This window comes from Lithobates pipiens, unplaced genomic scaffold (genome assembly GCF_037356315.1).
Source record: "Lithobates pipiens isolate NorthernLeopardFrog02 unplaced genomic scaffold, aLitPip1_a1.2 Scaffold_16, whole genome shotgun sequence".
In the NCBI taxonomy this organism is placed as follows: Eukaryota; Metazoa; Chordata; class Amphibia; order Anura; family Ranidae; genus Lithobates; species Lithobates pipiens.
Genome location: NW_027507748.1, coordinates 607,633,070 through 607,653,215, shown reverse-complemented (window position 1 = coordinate 607,653,215; position 20,146 = coordinate 607,633,070). Strand labels below are relative to the sequence as shown.

At 41.0% G+C, this 20,146-nt stretch overlaps 1 protein-coding gene across 5 annotated transcripts in view; it reads right to left on the bottom strand.

Annotated features, from left to right (window-relative positions):
* Nucleotides 1–20,146, bottom strand: part of SGCG (sarcoglycan gamma) — a 606,007-nt gene that overhangs the window by 186,528 nt on the left and 399,333 nt on the right. For all 5 annotated transcript variants that reach the window (XM_077484022.1, XM_077484023.1, XM_077484024.1 and 2 more), the window contains exons 3-4: nt 14,840–14,941; nt 4,179–4,266 (exon numbers count right to left, since the gene is read on the bottom strand). In XM_077484022.1, coding sequence (XP_077340148.1) covers nt 4,179–4,266; nt 14,840–14,941 — 190 coding nt within the window. The remainder of the gene's footprint in view (nt 1–4,178; nt 4,267–14,839; nt 14,942–20,146) is intronic.

Here is a 20,146-nt window from a genome sequence, read left to right as displayed (position 1 = left end):
GAGAATACATTCTACCACTTCTACTAATGTAGATAAAAGAATACCTGTTGCCTTCACGTTGATACAAAATAAGCACAGGAATGATCTGATGTCATCTTTTTAATGCTATGTTCACTCTATATTTTTTTAATGGGTGGCCATGACACTGGGGTCAGAGAGCTAACACGGGTGTTTAGAGATCATTAGGACTATAGAAGCGATCTCTTCCTGAACAGAATTCATATGTCATTCTCCTGCTAAACTGTAACTCTCTTCAGCTGTTACTGACTTTTAGGGCTCATGCGGTATGTCTCTGAACAACACTCTACAGCGGACCCAATGCAATGCGGCAATAATCTTTGCAAAACCATAATGGTTGATGGGTGGTCAAAACAGGCAACTGACTCACTGTCACTCACTGAGTGCAGGGGGGACTGCACTCTGAATCCCTTTTCAGAGCATTGGTTAGTATGAACCTAGCCTAAGTGAGGGATAGTTCAGGGTGTGTGGGTGTAGGCAGGGGTCATTTGGTTGACCCTCTTTTAAGTTAGATTTCATCCTTAAATTCTCCAGAAAGTGAGGTTATTGCAGTTCTCTTCCTGGTAAGATTTTTTAGGGGAGTTGAGCTGTAAAGGAATATGAAAATTGAGTTTTAGGGCTAAGGACTATTTCCTCTTTCCTTGGTAGGCTTCCCTGATATTAAGTTATGACTAAAGTATACCTCTGATTTTGGGACAAGGACTTGTTAAATACCAATGAAGTTGATATTATTTATTGAAAATATGCTGTGAAAATATCTGCAAAGAAGTGATAATTACTTTAAGTGGTCTTACAATTTTATTAAAAGATGTGGACTGGGCCTCTGGCTGGAGAATGGTGATTCAGGAAGATGCCTGATACCTATATGAGAGTGTAGGTTGGGACAGCACATAGTTAGGTCATAAGTGCTGGTGGGGTGTATCCCGAATCTAAAAGTGTTGCAAACCTGGTCAGGTTGGGTGCTGTAGTGATCAGGGGGAACACTTGTAACTTGTTACATCACACTGGGAAGACAGACAGTAGGTCAGCAGCCACTGGGCTTATGTACTATCCTAAACGCAATTACATGCCGATGCATGCTTTACGATTGTAAGTGCAATTTTATTTTATTTATTAAAATGAATGAGTGGTAAACACTATGAGGATTTCCTTGTTCTTATGAGTTTGCATATTTAAAGATGATTCTGGTGCTTACACCTTGGATTAAATGAGGAACTCTGGAGACATGTCTGCCGATCTGAGTAGGAACCGGGTGGAGTGGTTGCCCTATTAACCTGTTATTGACCTTACATTGATAGCGGGGACCACCTAAATATGTGAGTATACATCTGAATGGGGCACTGTGAAGTGATACACATTGTAATGTGTATTTCTTGTGCAGAATGCACATTTAAGATTTGAATTTCAATTTATGAACAGTTTCTTCAAAGCAATTGTGTTGAGCACCTGGCGTTTTGCTCAGTGGACTGTATATGGACACTTTGGGGGCATTTACTAAAACGGGAGCGTAAAAAACTGGTGCAGCTTTGCATAGAAGCAAATCAGCGTCCAGGTTTTATTGTCACAGCTTAACAGAATAAGCGGAAGTTAGAAGATGATTGGCTACCCTGCAAAGCTTCTAAGTTCTCCAAATTTGGTAAATCTTCCCCTTGCATATCATGAATTGTATACTTATTTACTATGTTTGATATATATTATACATTTTTTGAGGAGCAATACACTATTTATTTTTGGTTTTGATGTAATACTGTGGTGGAGCTGCTCTTGTCATACAACATTGGTATTGATGATTTCACATATTTTTTTTTTATAATGTAGCGGTGTAGTTGCCACTAGTAACAGACAATCCACCAATTTACCCTGCTGCCAGACTTCATACATCACTTGCAGAGACAATGAACAGTCTTTTGCTGGTTTTGTTTTATTCGGGGGGGGGGGGGGGGGGTACAACTTGGTTGGGGAAAAGGGTATATAGGATGCCCATAGGATAGTTTAATTGCTATCACATTTTAGAGAATATACACACTAGCACATATTTAGAGCCAGAAGGTATGAGGTGCATCTGTAAAAGTTATGTTTCTTCTCCTGCATCTCCATGCAGACTGTTGCTCCTCTGCTCTACTCCCACAGACTATTTGCTTCCAAGGATTCCTCATTCAATACCATGTAGAGAGGACACCACTTTTGACCCTGTAGAAATGATGTTCTAAGAAACCTCTTTCCTCCTGCACAAAACTTATCCTCAAGTTCCCCTCCTGCAAAAACTTATTCTGAACTGAAGCAATGTCACATCTTCTTCTATTAAGGCAAGAAAGATCCACTCTGAATAAGTCCTTTAGCAGGCTCTGGTTGCTCGCTGCTACTAGACCTGAGGCCTGCAGTACCTCTCCCCGAAGGCCTAGTAGTTTAAAAGCTTTCTCATGGACGGTGGACTACTGTTCCCAGCCAGCCCAATTTGCAAAAAAACTGTGTCCTCGGGCCACATTTATTTGATCTCTCCTCTGATCCAGGACTCCCCATCGTTCACAGTGTAAATTATGAAGTCTTTGCTAATGACCATTTAGAAGCAAAGTTCCCTCACAGACTTCCTGGCACATCCAGCCCTCCACTGTGGTAACACCAACCTTTTACTGTCCTTGATGAGGAACTTGACCGGACCATATGTTCCAACAGCTTTACCTGCCCCCTTTGGTCCAGGATTTCTTCATCACCGACTGTGTGGTGACAAAGACAATGCCAATGGTCGCATAGAGGCAAAGTTCCTTCACAATATCTCCCTGGGCCTCCTCCTGCAATCGGTGAACCCCCCCCCAGATGGGGGTGCCCTCCTGCTGGCTGCCTAGTATTCCATTCCTCACTTCACTCAGCCGACTTCTCCCCCCCAGTGGCATGTTACCTCAGCTTACATAGGAGGCCTGTCCCCTGTCAATTCCAGTTGGGGATTGGTCAGGGCTCCCACACAAGCTGCCTGCCACTCCAGTTCTAGGCCCTGCCCCTCTTCCAGAAAATTCTCCCTGGAAGCAGGGGAGGCGCCTCAGAGCTAGAGCACAGGTGGTCACACCGACTGCTACTCTGACTATTCCCAGCCCCTAGATCAAAACAGACAGGCCTAGCTTGCAGCATAGGCCTGCCTAAATTTGCCTGTGCTGGCAGTTCCTAGTAAAAAGCTATTACTAGCACCAACCTATTGGTAGAGGGTGCTACATTAATAATAATAATAATAATATATAATTTGTAGTATATATCCTTTTATTACTACACATGTTTTAGCAGCGCTGGGGTACTGTCTATATAGGGGGAAGATGCCATTCACCTGGTGATGAGGAGCAGATCCCCCCACAGAACATGTGTCAGGTGACCAGGGCCCCCAATTCACATGGGCCTCCGATGTTCAGCTGGACAATGAGAGCCCTGATTTGGAACCATGAAGGAGATGCAAGGCCCTGTGTGATGAGTGCTTCCAACCAGGTGTGTGTCATTGCCAAAGGTGACTTGGGGGAATGGTGAGTGAAGGGTTTACAACCCACCAATTATGCACAAAAGGAAGAATGTGTGTTTTGTGTTGGCTGAGATATGTCTCTGGGAAGAGTTGCCAGACCTTGAAACAGCCGTGTTCTGTAGCAGGCCCCTTACTGGAGAGGACCTGCTTACATTGAGACAGAGATACTGTGAGACTGTTCCAAAATGTTTGCAATCTGCCATGAGGCATTCTCCTCAGAAACATCTAAAAGTTAATAAATATTACATAGTCATTTTTTTTTTTTCTAGAATGCTCTGTTAATGGGAATACATAATAAACATACACTGTGGGTTTTCTCAAATGTGACTGCAAACATGTAAATACACTTTAAGGGGGGGGGTTCTCTACTATACTGAATTTTCCTGCTGGCCAAATTCTGTTACTACTAAAATGTGACGGGAAGAAATAGCCTGTTTTTGAAATCCAAAAACGTACACAGTAGAGTGATGTCAGCATGCTTTTGTACATATCTATAAAAAGAGAAAAAGATTTGTTGGTCGGATCATACCCACCTTTATACTGATACTTTCTATTTGCAAGTAGCTATGTAAACAGTTTCACAATGTGATTAAAAAGAGTAGCTCTCTATAGTCAAACCTTTTACATATGTAAAGAACCCAGTACAGCAACTTTGTCTTACCTACTGTCAATCTGCCAGTGATCTTCCCCTCATCGTTCCGTGCATTGACAGTCACATTCTGCGATGAATGAAGAACTAAGGAATTGTCCTGTGGAAGAAAAAAAAATTCATTATTACAAATTAATGGTACAGCTATAAAAAAAATGCCACTTGTAGAATTCACATCACGTTGGCTTATTTTATAAAAACAGAGGAAGAAAGCAAAGTGGATATAGGGGTTGATTTACTAAAGGCAAATAGACTGTGTGCTTTGCAAAGGGCAGTTTCACCCTGCAAGTGCAGGTGCTCCAGAACTTAGTAAATGAGTAGAAGCTCTGCTGACTTCCATCATCCAATCATGTGCAAGCAAAAATGCTGGTTTTTTTTTCCTTGCACGTGATTGGGTATTTTTTGCAAACTGAAGCTTTACTTTATTTACTAAGCTCTGGAGCAACTGCGCTCACAGAGTGCAACTACACTTTACAAAGCGCACAGTCTTTTTGCCTTTAGTAAATCAACCCCAAAGTATCTATGGGAAACCAACCCCACTATTTTTTTTTAACTTGCATTAAAAAAATAAAATCTAATCTAACTGGATTCTTCTACAAGTCATTGGCACCATTGGGTTGTTAAGTGCTTTAGAACAATTTGAATAACAACAGTCCAAACATTCCACTGTCGTGATGAGTTAGGTATGGTTGCACTGGGAAACAAGTGGATTCATCGCTTTTTTGATTACACTGAATATTTCCACATAGATGTGTCTGATGTATGGACAATAACACAATTTAGGAAGTACAGACTGCAATAGTGATGTCTAACTTTAGTAATGACTTACCTGGTTACTGTAGTCAAAAATGTAAAAGGGGTTGTAAAGGTTCGTCTTTTATTTACTAACTAGCTTCCTTTAAGCTAATGCAGTGCTAGTTCACTTACCTGTTCCTTCGAGTTGTCTTCTAAATGTCACTAATCCTTGTTTGAAATACTCGCTTCCTGTTATTCTTCATGGAGCTTGTCACCGTCAGTTGAGCCGTTTTGCCTGGTGGTGAGTGATCATGCTTGCCCCCTCCCTAAGACTACAGCCCTGCGTGGAGACACTCTCTATGTATCACAGAGACACAGGGGCTGGGGGTTAGTGGGCATGTCTATGCCACCGCAGCGCCGCCTCCTGTGCTTTATTTTTAATCTGCACTAATCTTCACTGCCCTGCCTTGACTCTGCCCCCTTGCTGCCTTCAGACTTGGATTCCTAATCGTTAGCTCGTCTAGAGTTTCTTATAAAAGAAAACAGCAGCAGCTTCAAAACTTTTTTTAAAACAACAAGGTAATGTTGAACCAAACGATATAGTAGACTATAAAATTACTGGCATTTTGGAATTGTTAATATATCATAGTAATATAACATAGTAAAGTCTATTTAGATTGTTGCCTTTACTGTAGTCATTCACCAGCATGCATTATGTGTCTCTTCCTCCTACACAAAACAAAAACGCCCTCTCCTCCACAACATTGCCTAAGCTGTAATATTCGTTTTTCATACATCCCACCTTCACATTTCTCCCTTTTCTATCCATCCATCCCATTATATGCTCATCCATGCCTTTGTTTCACTGAACAGTAGAACATTGTACACATTACCATTTTGTTAATATATGCGTGCTGGGGAAGCTGGGGAGGCGGGAATGGGCGTTTAATTTAGGCGGCGTGTGAACGAGTACATTGCACGTTCTTGTTAAATGAAAAAAAGCCACTGTGCATGTGCAATGGCGCTAAGCATAATGGGAAATGTAGTTCCGTGGTTGCCGTGATGTCGCTTTAATGCACGCGCACCGCAAACCAGGAAGTAGAGGAAAGAATCGCTGGAAAATAGCAGGAGGATGATTATTACATACAAATTTAACAGATAATAAAATATTTTGTAAGGAAATCATCAACTTATTAGAAATCAGTAGGTAACAGAGAGTGGTAATAGGTTAAAACATTTTTATCTTTACATCCCCTTTAAAGTGAATCTAAAGGCAAACCTATATTTTTTACATTTTGGATAGTGTCAGGAAAGGTTGTAACCTCTGATAGCTGTACCTGCACTGGAGAGATTCATCCACTCTACTATCTCTGTTGACCATTGTAATCAGGTAAGAAAGTGATGGGAAATGCAAAATGTTGTCACCAGTGTAAGAAGTGATGGTAAATCTTCCAGTGGAGAGAAATGTCCCAGTTACAATTGTCTATGATTTCCTATAATTCCCTGTTACATTATTCAGGGCAGGAAGTGAAGGGAAATGACCTAGCATGGTACAGACAGCTTAAACTAAATCCTAAGGTTCCTTTGAAAAAAACAGACTTTGTATTTAACAGAATTTTCCTCCTCTGATTGTTCTAGGTTACTGTATTTTGCACATAACCAATGCTCTTTGCACTGCTTTATGAAATACATCCACATGTGTGTGATTATCCTTCCTCCAAAAGTGTGCCACATTTATTCTTACTTAATAGGTGTGAACAGCATTGGCAATGTGGGTAGGTGGGGTTCGATATTCAGCAATAAAACTCAATTCCAATGATACTGTCAACTTTTACAACATTTTAGGCAGTTCTGATACAGTAACGCATGGTGTCAAAAGAAAAAAAATGTTAAACAGATATCTTGTTATCTTGGCTCTTGAAGAGTTTGGACCATATGTCAAAAAATTGTAAACAGATTTTTTTTAAAGGATAACTAAACATATAAACAACATTGTAATATAGTGTATTGCAGTTTCTCTGTGCCCCCCCATCCCTGTGTGAAGGGGAAGAGAAGGGAGAAGAGATCAGCGATGTGCACGGCTGCATCTATTCACCCCTCCTTTCCTCTTTACGCAGCATTAGAGCAGCAGCTGGAGCCATTGCCAATCAGATGCAGTGAAGAGAAAGTGGGGGGCGCGCCTAAGTCCCGCTGTGTAAGTCTATAGAGCTTGACTCCATAGACACACAGGTCGGGAGCATGCAATCTACGCTCTCCCCATAGCCAGCGGCTGGCTATGGTAGCCCGTCAAAAGAAGAGGAGGAGCTAAGATCCCCCCGGGGACCCCAAAAGAGGAGGACCGGGGCCACTCTGTGCAATAACACTGCATAAAGCAGGTAAGTATAACATGTATGTTATTTCAACCACTTACAGACCGGACCATTTTGCTGGTCAAAGACCAGACCACTTTTTGCGATTCGGCACTGTGTCGTTTTAACTGGCAATTGCGCGGTCGTGCGACATGGCTCCCAAACAAAATTGACGTCCTTTTTTTCCCACAAATAGAGCTTTCTTTTGGTGGTATTTGATCACCCCTGCGGGTTTTATTTTTTAAAATAATATTTAAAATATATAAAAAAACATTTTTTTCCCTCAGTTTAGGCCGATATGTATTCTTCTACATATCTTTGGTAAAAAAAATCGCAATAAGCGATTATTGATTGGTTTGCGCTAAAGTTATAGCGTTTACAAAATAGGGATAGTTTTATGGCATTTTTATTAATCATTTTTTATTATTATTTTTTTTACTAGTAATGGCGGCGATCAGCGATTTTTATTGTGACTGTGACATTGCGGCGGACACATTGGACATTTTTGACACATTTTTGGGACCATTGTCATTTATACAGTAATCACTGCTATATAAATGCAGTGATTCCTGTGTAAATGACACTGGCAGTGAAGGGGTTAACCAGTGGGTGGCAGTGTAGGGGTTAAGTGTTCCTAGGCATGTGTTACTAACTGTTGGGGGTTGGGCTTTCATTTAGTGAACACTGATCTCTGCTCCAATCACATGGAGCAGAGATCAGCGTCACTAGTTGCTAGGCAGAATGGGGAAATTCTGTTTACACGGCATTTCCTCCATTCAGCCGCCCCGTGAGACAATCAGGGGTATGCCCCCGGCGATCGAGTCTGCGGGACCCGCGACCGGACTCACAGGGGTCCCAACCGACACGCGAGCGCTCGCGATGGCAGGGCGGCTTTGAAGATTGGACGTACCTGTACGCCAATATGCCTGCCCGTGCCATTCTGCCGACGTACATCGGCGTGCGCCGGTCGGGAACCGGTTAATAAAAAAAACATATTTTTGACTCTAGTAACACTTTAAGGACTGATAAGTTGCAACATGTTGAATTTTCGTTTTTTAGTTTCAATGTTTTATTGGTATCAGTAAATCAAATGAAAACTGAGGTGCTGGTTTCAAATACTGTAACAGGGGTACCTATAACACTGACCTATCAGATGTGGATCCTATTTATGGAACTCTCAGTGGTCCCCCCCCCCATCAAAAATTGTCTTAGCTTCTTCGAGTCTATCAGATTGAAGAAAAGGGTGCATCCTAACCTCATGGACTCCATGCCTATTTTTGATTTTAAATGGGAATATTGGTCAGCTTACTAAGTGTATGTACTATGTTTAGGAGTTTCCTTCTTCCAATGCTCTAGTCATAGACATACTTCACAAGTTGTCGTATGTACTTACCGATCTCCCTCTGTGCTTATATATTTTGTACTTGTCTTAAATATTTCAATAAAACATTTGTAAACAAAGAAAACTGAGGTGCTGTCTATAGGTGAATATCACATTGTCAAATGTAAACAGCTGTCATAGTCAAATGAACATAGCAGTAGACAGACTAATAAAGTGATAAGGTGATATAAAACAGTTAAATTTGCTATCTAGTAGAGCTGCATGATTAATCTCAAAAAAATTGCAATCAATGAATTTTAAAAAAACGAATCAGTAAAGTTAGGCCAATTTTTTGGTATAATGTGAAAGATGATGTTAGGTTGAGACAATTGTGATCTTTATTCTAAGCAAAAAAAATTGTGATTCTCATTTTAGCCAGAATTGTGCAACTCTAATATCTTGATGTTGGACCTGCATGCAGGTTTAAGGGATACATTATCATCTTCAGGAACTTCAGAATGTTTTTTTTCTGTTGCGAAGATTGATTTGCATCATGCACTGTACTGTATAAATCACATAGAGAGAATCAATGACTGTTCAAACTGGCACTTGGTTTTTAATGCTAAATTGCATTATAAATAAATGTAAAAAATCTCAAAATATTCAAAAAGCCTGTATATTCATATGAAACATGGTATGCAATATGTGCTATTTACTTTGTACAAAACGTGTCATTTTTCTGTCGTGTCCTAGGCTGGACCTTAGACTACACGCAATGTGTCGTAGACTACAAACAATATTTATACAACACTGGTGATTATAGGGGTGATTGTACACGCAATGTGTCGTAGACTACAAACAATATTTATACAACACTGGTGATTATAGGGGTGATTGCTGATCTCAAAAGGTGTGCCACTTCTCAACCTTTAACTTATAAAGTGTCAAATCCAAAAAGTTCTAAATGTCCTATGCTTACAGTATTATCTTCCATAATTCTCTGTACTAAATGGCATTCACAAAATAGACAACAAATTGATCTATAGGTACATAGTTTCATAACGTCCTCAATGACATCGTAAGTGACAAAGTGCTTAATATTGCAAGTAATGCAAAGAAAAGAAAATTAATGCGTATAAATAAATAAATGTGCAAATGATTCAAGTGTCTATGATATATAAAATGAGTCCATTTAAATAAAATACTCGATTTGAGTGATCACTTAAAGGATGAGTCCAAGAAGTGGAATGAGGATTTTTGAAATGTATTATATTTAATTTAAAAGGACTTATTTGATACATTCAAGACACCTGACTCATTGGCACATTTCTTTATAAACATTTAAGAAATTGTTTATTCTTTGCATCACATGCATCATATTAGGCACGTTGTCACTTTATTATTTAGAGGGGTAATTGAAGGTGTTCTAAAAGTGTATACCTGTATACGTTTAGATAAATTTGTTTTATTATATATATTGCGCAAAGATCATCATAAAAAATAATACTGTGAACATAACACATTTAGCACTCTTTTGAGTTTGATACTTTAAGGTTAAATATTGAGAAGCAGTGTCACTGCCATGACTTGTCATGTGACTTGAGAGTTCAAAGTCGCATTACAAGTTGTGCCCACTCCAATTGGTCACTCCAACTTAGAAAAAGGTCCCTGCACTACTTTGGGGAAACTTCAACACAACTTGCATTAACTTCAAGCCAGGGCTCGTACAACAATTAATGAACTATGTTTTCTACAATAAGTATGATCGGTGTTAAATAATCTGACTGTAAACGTCTCCATCCTTTGTTGAAAAGTCTTGGCACACTGTAAAGGGCTTTATTTCTTGAAAACTTAAATCCCAACTCCAGGCTGCTGATAAATCTATCCATGCAGTGGGCTTCCACGTGTGCTGCCTCGGGTAAAAGTGGGTTTGGCTGGGGGGGGTGAATAGGTACAAATATTTACCTTATTGTTACTGCCTCCCCTGGCAGCCAGGTTTCCCCTCCTTTGTCCAACTTTGTGGAGTATAGAAAAGCCCTCCATGTCCTCTTGGACAAGGCAGAATTGTTGGGCCTGCATTGTACATGATGACATCAGAGAGCTGCAACTAGTCAAGGAGTGAAGTGAATGGCTTCTGAGTACCGGCTACCCAGAGAGGAGGAAACCTGCAGGAGTGTGGAGTAAGTTAAGTATTTTTATTCCATTCCACCTTTGCTAAATAAGGACTAAAAAAGGACGCACTGTGAGGGGGAGACCCCACTGCATGGTTCATTTTTACAGAAGCCAAGAGTTGGCCTTCAATATAAACAATCTACCCAGCAACTATTCCCCATCAGTGTTAATGCTATAATTCATAACCAGAGGTGTTTGGTATTAACTGTGAATATAATTGAGGGTGCCACAGTAAAATAAAGAGAATGTTCTCAACAAGACATTTATTACAATAGATTAAATGTCACAAAGGAACATACAGAGTATAAATCACACTGGATTTAGTTAAAAAGCAGCTTTCTATGATCATCAACAGTTTTTAAAAGAGACATTTAATCTATTGCTCGAAATGACTGCGGAGATATGTTATTCCACAATTAAAGAATAATTCTGTAACCAGCAAAGGAAAAATGCTAACTGTTCAAAATAAAACGGTACAAGTGAAAAAGCTGCAACAGAGAGGACAATTAATTAATTATGTCAAACGGACTGTATAGAACAATTTAATTTGGTCAGTAAATATGCAGCACAATAGAGAAGTAAAATGTTCACACCTTGTCAGCTGCTGCGTTCCTGATAATTATATTTACCTGTTATTGTTTAATAACGCAATCTTTGGTTTTGTTTTGCACGTGTTTCCCTTCTACGTGCTCCTTGCTGTGAATGCCAGTTATAGGTAGGGTTGCCACCTTTTCTTAAAGCCAAACCTGAATTCTTTATCATCCTGGGACACCTTTGGATGCCCCAAGGAGAGCAGTAATGTGGTGCAGATAGAGCGCCGCAGCCCTGCCCCCCAGTGATGCCGAAACTACCCACATACAGCCGCCCGCAGCTCCTGGGCAGCAACAGATTTGTGTGTGACTATCCTGATTACTTGGGGAGCCACAGCCCAGTCTGAATAATGTGTCCAGGTTTCAGGTGAATCCCAGACAGGTGGCAACACTAGTTATAGGCGGGGGCAGTGGCCAGTTGTTTGTTACTGATTTAATATTAATGTGGGGACACACTGGACACCTTTACAGCCATTGTGCTATGTGCTGGGTGTCCAGTGTGCCCCTGTACCTTAAACCACTTCAGCCCCGAATGGTTTTACCCCCTTAATGACCAGAGCATTTTTTGCGATACAGCACTGCATCGATTTAACTGACAATTGCGCGGTCATGCAACGCCATATCCAAACAGAATTGACGCCCTTTTTTTCCCACAAATAGAGCTTTCTTTTGGTGGTATTTTATCACCTCTGTGGTTTTTATTTTTTGCATATAAACAGAAAAAGACCAAAAATATAAAAAATAAAAACTATTTTTTTTTTACTTTTTGCTATAATACATATCCAAAAAAATATATATATATAAAAAAAATGTATCGATCAATTTCGGCTGCTATATTTTTGGTAAGAAAAATTGCAATAGGCTTATATTGATTGGTTTGCACAAAAATTATTGCGTCTACCACTACAGGATAGATTTAGGGACTTTTATATTTTTGTTATTATTTTTACTGTAATGGCAATGATCTGTGATTTGCGGTGGACAAATCTGACCCCAAATTACACTTTTTGGGGACCAGTGACATTATTACATTGATCAGTGCTAAAAAAAATGCACAATCAATGTAAAAATTACACTGGCAGGGAAGGGGGTTAACACTGGGGGGCGATCAAGGCTGTTCCCTCAGCGTGTTCTAACTGTAGGGGGGATGGGCTTATTGAAACATGACAGAGATCAATGTTCCAGATGAAAGGGAACAGAGGATCTTTGTCATGTTACTAGGCAGAACAGGGAAATGCCTTGTTTACATAGTCAGTTCTCTGTGCCGCTCCGACAGCACATTTGTTATCCTTCTTTTGTGGACTGACATACAGGTACGTCAGTTTGCACAGGGGAGCTGACCTGCCGCAGTATATCTGCGTGAGCAGGTCGGCAAGTGGTTAAGGAGGGCTAGGCAACTTCCAGGCTAAGGCTTCCCTCTATCTATCTATTAGAATGCACATGCTCCCACTGTGGAGGCTCTCATAAATTTACAAGAGTTAGGACTGCAGAAATATTGGGGTGCCTTGGAGCGGCTCTGCAGCTTACGCATGCATTTGCAAATGTGTGCTAACTAAACTCCTGTTTTTAACGCATACTGTTAGACAGGACAATTCGGTTGGTAGCAGACTGGCTGGCGAGTTGAGCTGGGAATTCTCTTTGATTTGTTTTGCATGCATTGCCCTTCCATGTGCTTCTTGCTGCGAAGGCTAGTTATAGGCAGGGTCAGTGTCCAGTTATTTGTTACTAATAAAGCAATCTAGCCTTCAATTAAACATGCAGTATCTCACAAAAGTGAGTACACCCCTCATATTTTTGTAAATATTTTATTATATCTTTTCATGTGACCATCATTCAAGTTAAATAGGATAGAGGTTTGGGAGTCTGGATCCCAACCAGAACTCACCAGAGGCAAAGGGGCAAGTGGACTATCTCAGTACAATATATAAGAATACAAATAGAGTGCCAAAACATTCATGAAAATTTTACAAAAATGTATTGATACATCCATCTATTCCACCTAGCCCTCTGATCTTTTAAAAATCTCCCTTCCAAAAATGTATTGATACATCCATCTATTCCACCTAGCCCTCTGATCTTTTAAAAATCTCCCTTCCAAAAATGTATTGATACAAAAAACAGGACCAAAAAGTTCTTAAAAACAGAGATGACATGGTATTTCGTCTAGTTTTGCGGGTTTACCGCTTTAACAGGGAATACATGTGTAAATAGATAAAAAAAATCAATAACAGTATAATAGAAGAATTTTTTGTTGTAACCGCATGCCGACCAGCCTCTGCAGTTGTGCTACGTCAGTAGCAGTGATGGACTGGCCAAGCAAGTCTCTTGACCTAAAACTAAAAATCTAACATCCACCAGCTTTGTGATGTCGTCATGGAGGAGTGGAAGAGGACTCCAGTGACAACCTATGAAGCTCTGGTGAACTCCATGTCCAAGAGGGTTAAGCCAATTCTGGAAAATAATGGTGGCCACACAAAATATTTACACTTTGGGCCCAATTTGGACATTCTCACTTAGGGATGTACTCACTTTTGTTTCCAGTGGTTTAGACATTAATGGCTGTGTGTTGAGTTATTTCAAAGGGGACAACAAATGTATACTCACTATTTTACATTGTAGCAAAGTGTAATATCTCCAGTGTTGTCACATGAAAATATATAATAAAATATTTACAAAAATGTGAGGAGTGTACTCACTTTTGTGAGATACCGTACTTTAAAGTTTATTTCTTCTTTTGCAATCAAATTTGAGAAAACTCCACTATATATTGGTTATGTGTCCACATTCACACAGCTCCTAAAAATACCTAAAGATAATAAAATAAAGGATATATGTATTTCTTACCTCTCTAGGTGTTTGGAGCAGGCCTCAGGCCTCAAGCAGATATCAAGCTACTCTGAACAACTTGAAATGAGAGAAATCTCAATCTGTCCTCACTGACTTTCCCCTCATTAACAGAAGCTCAGATTATGCAGAAACCCAGATTCTAGATTTTTAACTTTTTATTAGAACAGACAGGGCTCAAATCTAATTTACAACTGATAATGACATCTGCCAGTACAGTACAGACAAGATTAATTATAGAAACCTTGCATAAGGATCCATGCATAGCAGAGGAAAGCGTTACCAATAATTCCAGGGCCATCATTTATAGTTAACGCTAAACCAATAGCTTGTTAGGCTTTTAAAAAAAATCACCAATTACAAATGTTAAGGATAAGCTTGAAATGTGTAACATGTTCCACCTGTATTTAAGGTGAAACATGTAACATGTTCCAGCAGCCTTTCCCCCTTCCCCCTTTCTGTGAAAGTGAGCGGGGAATCTTCTTTGTTCAGCTAATAAATACCTGCAAATAATATTTTCCTGTCGTACGTAGCTCATAACTTTACATTCACCTCCATGTCCTCTTCCACTATTGTTTGACGCTTTCCTCTCTATGGTTTCTATGCCCCAGTCTCCATATAAAGCATGCTTTCCCTCAACATTTATGTCTATAAAAGACTTACCGCCCTTGAACGAATTTCTTTGGCATAGAGTGGATAAAGGAACTCTGATTCTCCTTCAAGACGAAGACCTTCACTTGTAACTTTCAAATGCCCCATTCCAGTCTGCAAAGTAAACAGAATAAATCAATCAATCTTTCTTTAGACAACAGTAATATAGTAAAAAAAAAACTTTGCTCTTTTTTACCCCCTTTTACCACAAGGACAAATTAACCACCCCCCCCCCCCCCCCAAAAAAAAGGCATTACTGTGCATGAAATAATATAAAATAAAATATTGGATTTTTTTTTTTACTCACCTCTTAATGCCTATTGTTATGTGGTCCCTTGAAACCTTCTTCCTTACTCTCCTAGGCTCCTTACGTCACTTCCCTCAGCACCTTTGCCCGCTACTGCTCCCTGGAGATGTGTGTCATCATTTCTCAGGAGGCAGTGGGCAGCGCGAAGGGCTTTGTTGCCATCACAATGGGAGGGCACTTCCGACACCGCCCCCGTTGTGATGGCAACCTAGTAGTTGACAGCTGGTCACTCAGCAGCGCCGTGTCCCGTAACAGGATGCTTGTGGGCTTCACATGCCCACAAGCCAAATGTATATATATTTTTTTTCTAACACCCTAGAGAATAAAATGGCCATTGTCACAATACTTTCTGTCACACCGTATTGGCGCAGCGGTCTTACAAGCTCACTTCTCTGAGGGGAAAAATACTTTTTTGAATGAAAAAATAAGACAACAGTAAAGTTTTTTTTATATTGTGAAAGATAATGTTACGCTGAGTATACCCTTCATGCCACGCTTCAAAATTGCACCCGCTCGTGGAATGGTGACAAGCATTTACCCTTAAAAATCTTCATAGGCGATCTTTAAAAAATTCTACAGGGTGCATGTTTTGAGTTACAGAGGAGGTCTAGGGCTATAATTATTGCTCTCACTCTACTGAGCAAGGCAATACCTCATGTGTGGTTTGAACACAGTTTTCATATGCTGGCGTTGTTCAAGTATGCGTTCGCATACGTTCGCGTTGTTCAAGTATGCGTTCGCTTCTGCACGCAAGCTCGGCAGGATGAGTGCGTTAAAAAAAAAAAGTATTATTTATTTTGCTTTTTTTAAATTTACACTGTTCTTTTATAAAAACATAAATGGTGTCACTTTTATTCCTATTACAAACATCCCTTGTAATAGAAAAAAAGCATGACAGGACCTCTTCAATATGAGATCTGAGGTAAAAAGACCTCAGATTACATATTTACACTAAAATGCAATTTAAAAAAAAAATTTCACTTGTTCCACATATGACAAAATTTTTCAATTCCAAAACACAGGGCAGCCTCTTGGGCACACAGCTTAACACCGCATACATTATGGTCATACCAAAACCGTATAAAAACCCAGAAGACGTTGGTAACTACCGCTCCATATCCCTTATCAATAACGACCTCAAAATATTAACTATAATTCTAGCGGATCGCCTCTCCTCCTTCATAAGTAAATAGGTGTGCTTTATACCTGGCAGACAAGGCCCAAATCAAGTGAGAAGGGCAGTGGACATTGTCTCTATACTGCAATCTAATTGGGAAGGGGGTCCTAAACAACAAGCTTTTCTCCTCGCACTTGATCTGCAGAAGGCCTTCGACTCCGTGTCCTGGTCATATCTCTTCTCCCTGCTTGAGAGATGGGGCTTCGGTCCACGCTACACGGGGGTGATACAAGCCCTTTACTCCCATCCCAAGGCCCAAATCTGCCTACAGGGACACTACTCTTCCCTAATAGAAATAGCCAAAGGTACCAGACAAGGATGTCTGCTTTCCCCAATCATTTTTACTATAGCAATAGAGACCCTAGCCATCGCTATCCGACAGAATCTGGACATACAAGGGTTAATATGTGGAGATCAGACCCACAAATGCGGTCTCTTCGCAGGCGACATACTCCTGTTCTTAACCTCTCCCGTTACCTCCCTACCCAACCTCCACAAAACCCTAACGGAATTCACTAAAATCTCGTGGGTCAGGGTAAACTATACCAAATCACAGGCCTTATATGTGTGACTCCCGCCATCCACAGTATCCCTACTCCAACAATCCTTTAAGTTTGAAAGGAGTCTATCCTCTATCAAATATCTGGGGGTCCCCCTCACAGGGTGAACAGAATCCCTTTACGCAAACAACTACCCTCCCCTGTATAAAAAACTGGAAGCAGATCTGAATACCTGGGCGAGATACAAACTTTCCTGGCTGGGCAGAATAAATTCTGTTAAAATTACCTTTCTACCTAGAATCTTGTATCTATTTCGATCCTCCCCCATTTCAATCAGAAAGGACCAGCTGTGGTCTTTACAAAGTAAATTACTAAAATTTATCTGGGGCAACTCAGGATACAGAATTCCCCAACACACCCTATATCTCGACAGAAAAAAGGGGAGGGATGGGTTTGCCGCATCTATACAAATACTACTTAGCTGCCAGACTGGCCCAATTCTCTACAGTATACTCAACACTGGAAAAAACAGACTGGGTTCATATAGAAAGGCAGGCTACCCCCCAATTCACCCTGGATTACCTGCTCTGGTGCCCCCAAAAACAGAGACCGCCAATTTTGTCACTTTCCCTCTCTCATTCTTATGCCCTTTGGGATAGCATCCGTAATCTTCCAGCCCTGGTTAATAAGGGGCAACCTCTAGCCCACATATTCCACAACCCAAACTTCCCTCCTGGAATGGACATTAAAGCCTTCAAATGGTGGCTGGACAAAGGCCTGTACCGCATAGGACACTAATTCACAGTTAGGGGCCCACTCACCCTGGGCCACTGTATGAACAACCTGGTTCTTCCAGATTCCGAAAAAATTCAGATTTGGACAGATCTCACACTTTCGGCGGAAAAACCTCTCCCCCCCAAATTCACGGACTATGAACTCTGGCGTGGGCAGGCCATGGGGCAAATGGGGCAAAAGGGAGGCATCTCGGTTATCTACTTGTCACTCGCCCGACTGACAGAAAAATATACGTACATGACGGCTTGGGAGGCTGACCTCCAACACGAGTGGGACCTGGAGGCCTGGCAGGCAGCTTACTCTAAAGCCTTCTGGGGTATCCTAAACACATCGCTGATGGAAGCAAATTTAAAAGTACAAATGCAGTGGTATACCACCAGTCTTGCAGCCATATACCCAACAGCAGATCTCAGTTGCTTCAGGGGTTGCCAACCCCCCGGGCTTGATGGTGCATGTCTGGTGGGAATGCCCCAGAATCAGATCAGCCTGGGAGAGAATCTTTAACCTCATTTACAAGGTCACTGAGTGCTTGATCCCCAGCTTAACACCCATATCCCGCAAATCTCCAAACCTAATCAAAACTTCATTCACTTTATGCTCCTGGGGACAAAACTCACCATCGCTAGAGCATGGAAACAGCCAGATACCCTTTGTAGCTATACAGCGCAAGATCTCATGGATAATGACCCAAGAAAAATTAGCCAGCATCCTATCAGACACAACACACAAATTTGAAACAGTGTGGGAACCTTGGGCAGCTTATTGTGGAATTTCCCTCATTGCTAGGGATCTCCCTCAAACCTCCAGATAAAGAAAGGCACGTATATACTTTCCCTTTCTCCATTCCCCCTTTCTCACCTCTTCTTCCCCCTCTTCATCTATCATCCTTATTAGTATAGTTCGATTTAAGGGTTCTTTCACTTTTGATTGTTATAGAGCTAAATCCGCAACACTGAAAGCCTGATTGCGTAAGTGATACCGCATCTGTGACATGCAGGAGCCACCTTTGACATGACCTATAGCCTTGCTAGACCAACTAAGGGCAGGGGACCATGGGGGGGGGGCCTGGCCGGGGCAAAGAATGATCCCATTAGGGGTGCCCTGGACGGGTATGTCCCCTTTGCCCACTAGTCCTCTTAGCCAGCATTCCTACTACCATATTACCTACTAGCCAGGGGTAAAGTCTGAATATTTCCTAATTGAACCCACTGTATGGCTATGTAACACTAGCAAGACCCTTGTTGCCCATCTTCCCCTCAGTCAGCTCCCTACCACAGACCGAGATGGATCCGATCGCCTCCAACGCTACCGACGGCTTCGGTAAGCAATGGAGGGCACCGGAACGCAGCGAGGGGGGGACCCTCTCCCGCCACCAATAAAATTGATCTTGTGGCGAATCCACTGCAGAGACCCCTTTTAACTGAAAGGCGACCACCGACTGAAGAAGAGGATACTGGGGTTATGGCAGCTAGCTGCTGCCATAACAACGATATACCTCTTCAAACAGCCAATGTATAACGACGGCGGGCGGTAGGCAAGTGGTTAATGACAGCAACAGGTTGAATAAATAAGCCTCGTTTGGAGGTGCATTTAGAGTTTATTGTGTTTTTTTTGCATCTTTCAAACAGAAATGTAGGCAGATATAAAAGACCATTGAATCTGATCATGTATTTAAAGTGACTGTAAACCTGATTCATGAAATTTGACCTAAGCACATATATCTGTAGTGTTTTCTTATCTTTCTCCAAAGCACTAAGTCTTTCTACTGTTTTGTTGCTCTGTTATCAGCACGATAATGACTGACAAGTTCTCAGACACATGAGATAAAAGCAGCCTGAAATTTATGTTGTGGGAGGTTGCTATAAATAGATTAGCAGAGAGCTTGTCTTGTCACAGCACATCTACTCACATTCCTTCCTTCCTTTGTGGAGTGGGGGTGTGTGCCTTTTCTCCAATCAGCTTTCTTGGCTGTATGCCAAGAATCCACTCCCAGCGCTGAACAGGAAGAGAAGCTCTCAAACAGGATGTGCACTTTCTAAAGAATATATAAAGCTGAAGACAGCAGATATGCATGTAAAACTTATGTAGGGAGATTTTTTCATCCCTGTGTATCATCTGAGGCTGTTCACTTCACTGGGTATATGTGAGAGTATACATTTAGAACTTTTTTTTCATTTTGATAGATTAGGGGGGTTTATAACTCCTGTTAGGTTTATTTTTCACATCTTTGTCCCATTGGAAAGATTTACCTTCACTTCCCGTCCCATAGCCAAACAGTGAGTGGGAGAAAATCCCTGAAAAATAAGAGAATCTCTTGGACACCCCCAAGTTACTGGAACTAATGTCCCCATTGTACCCTCTATTAATTTTCTGGGGACAACCCAGAATGTGTTTTTTTCTTTTTCTTTTACTTTCAATTATCATGGTAAACAGGACAAATAGAGAGGGTGAATCTCCCTGACGGAGTCAGCAATAAAAACTGACAGGTGTTCTAATACCCCTCCAAGTTTTGCCTTTAGTTATACTTTATTAGTAGAAAT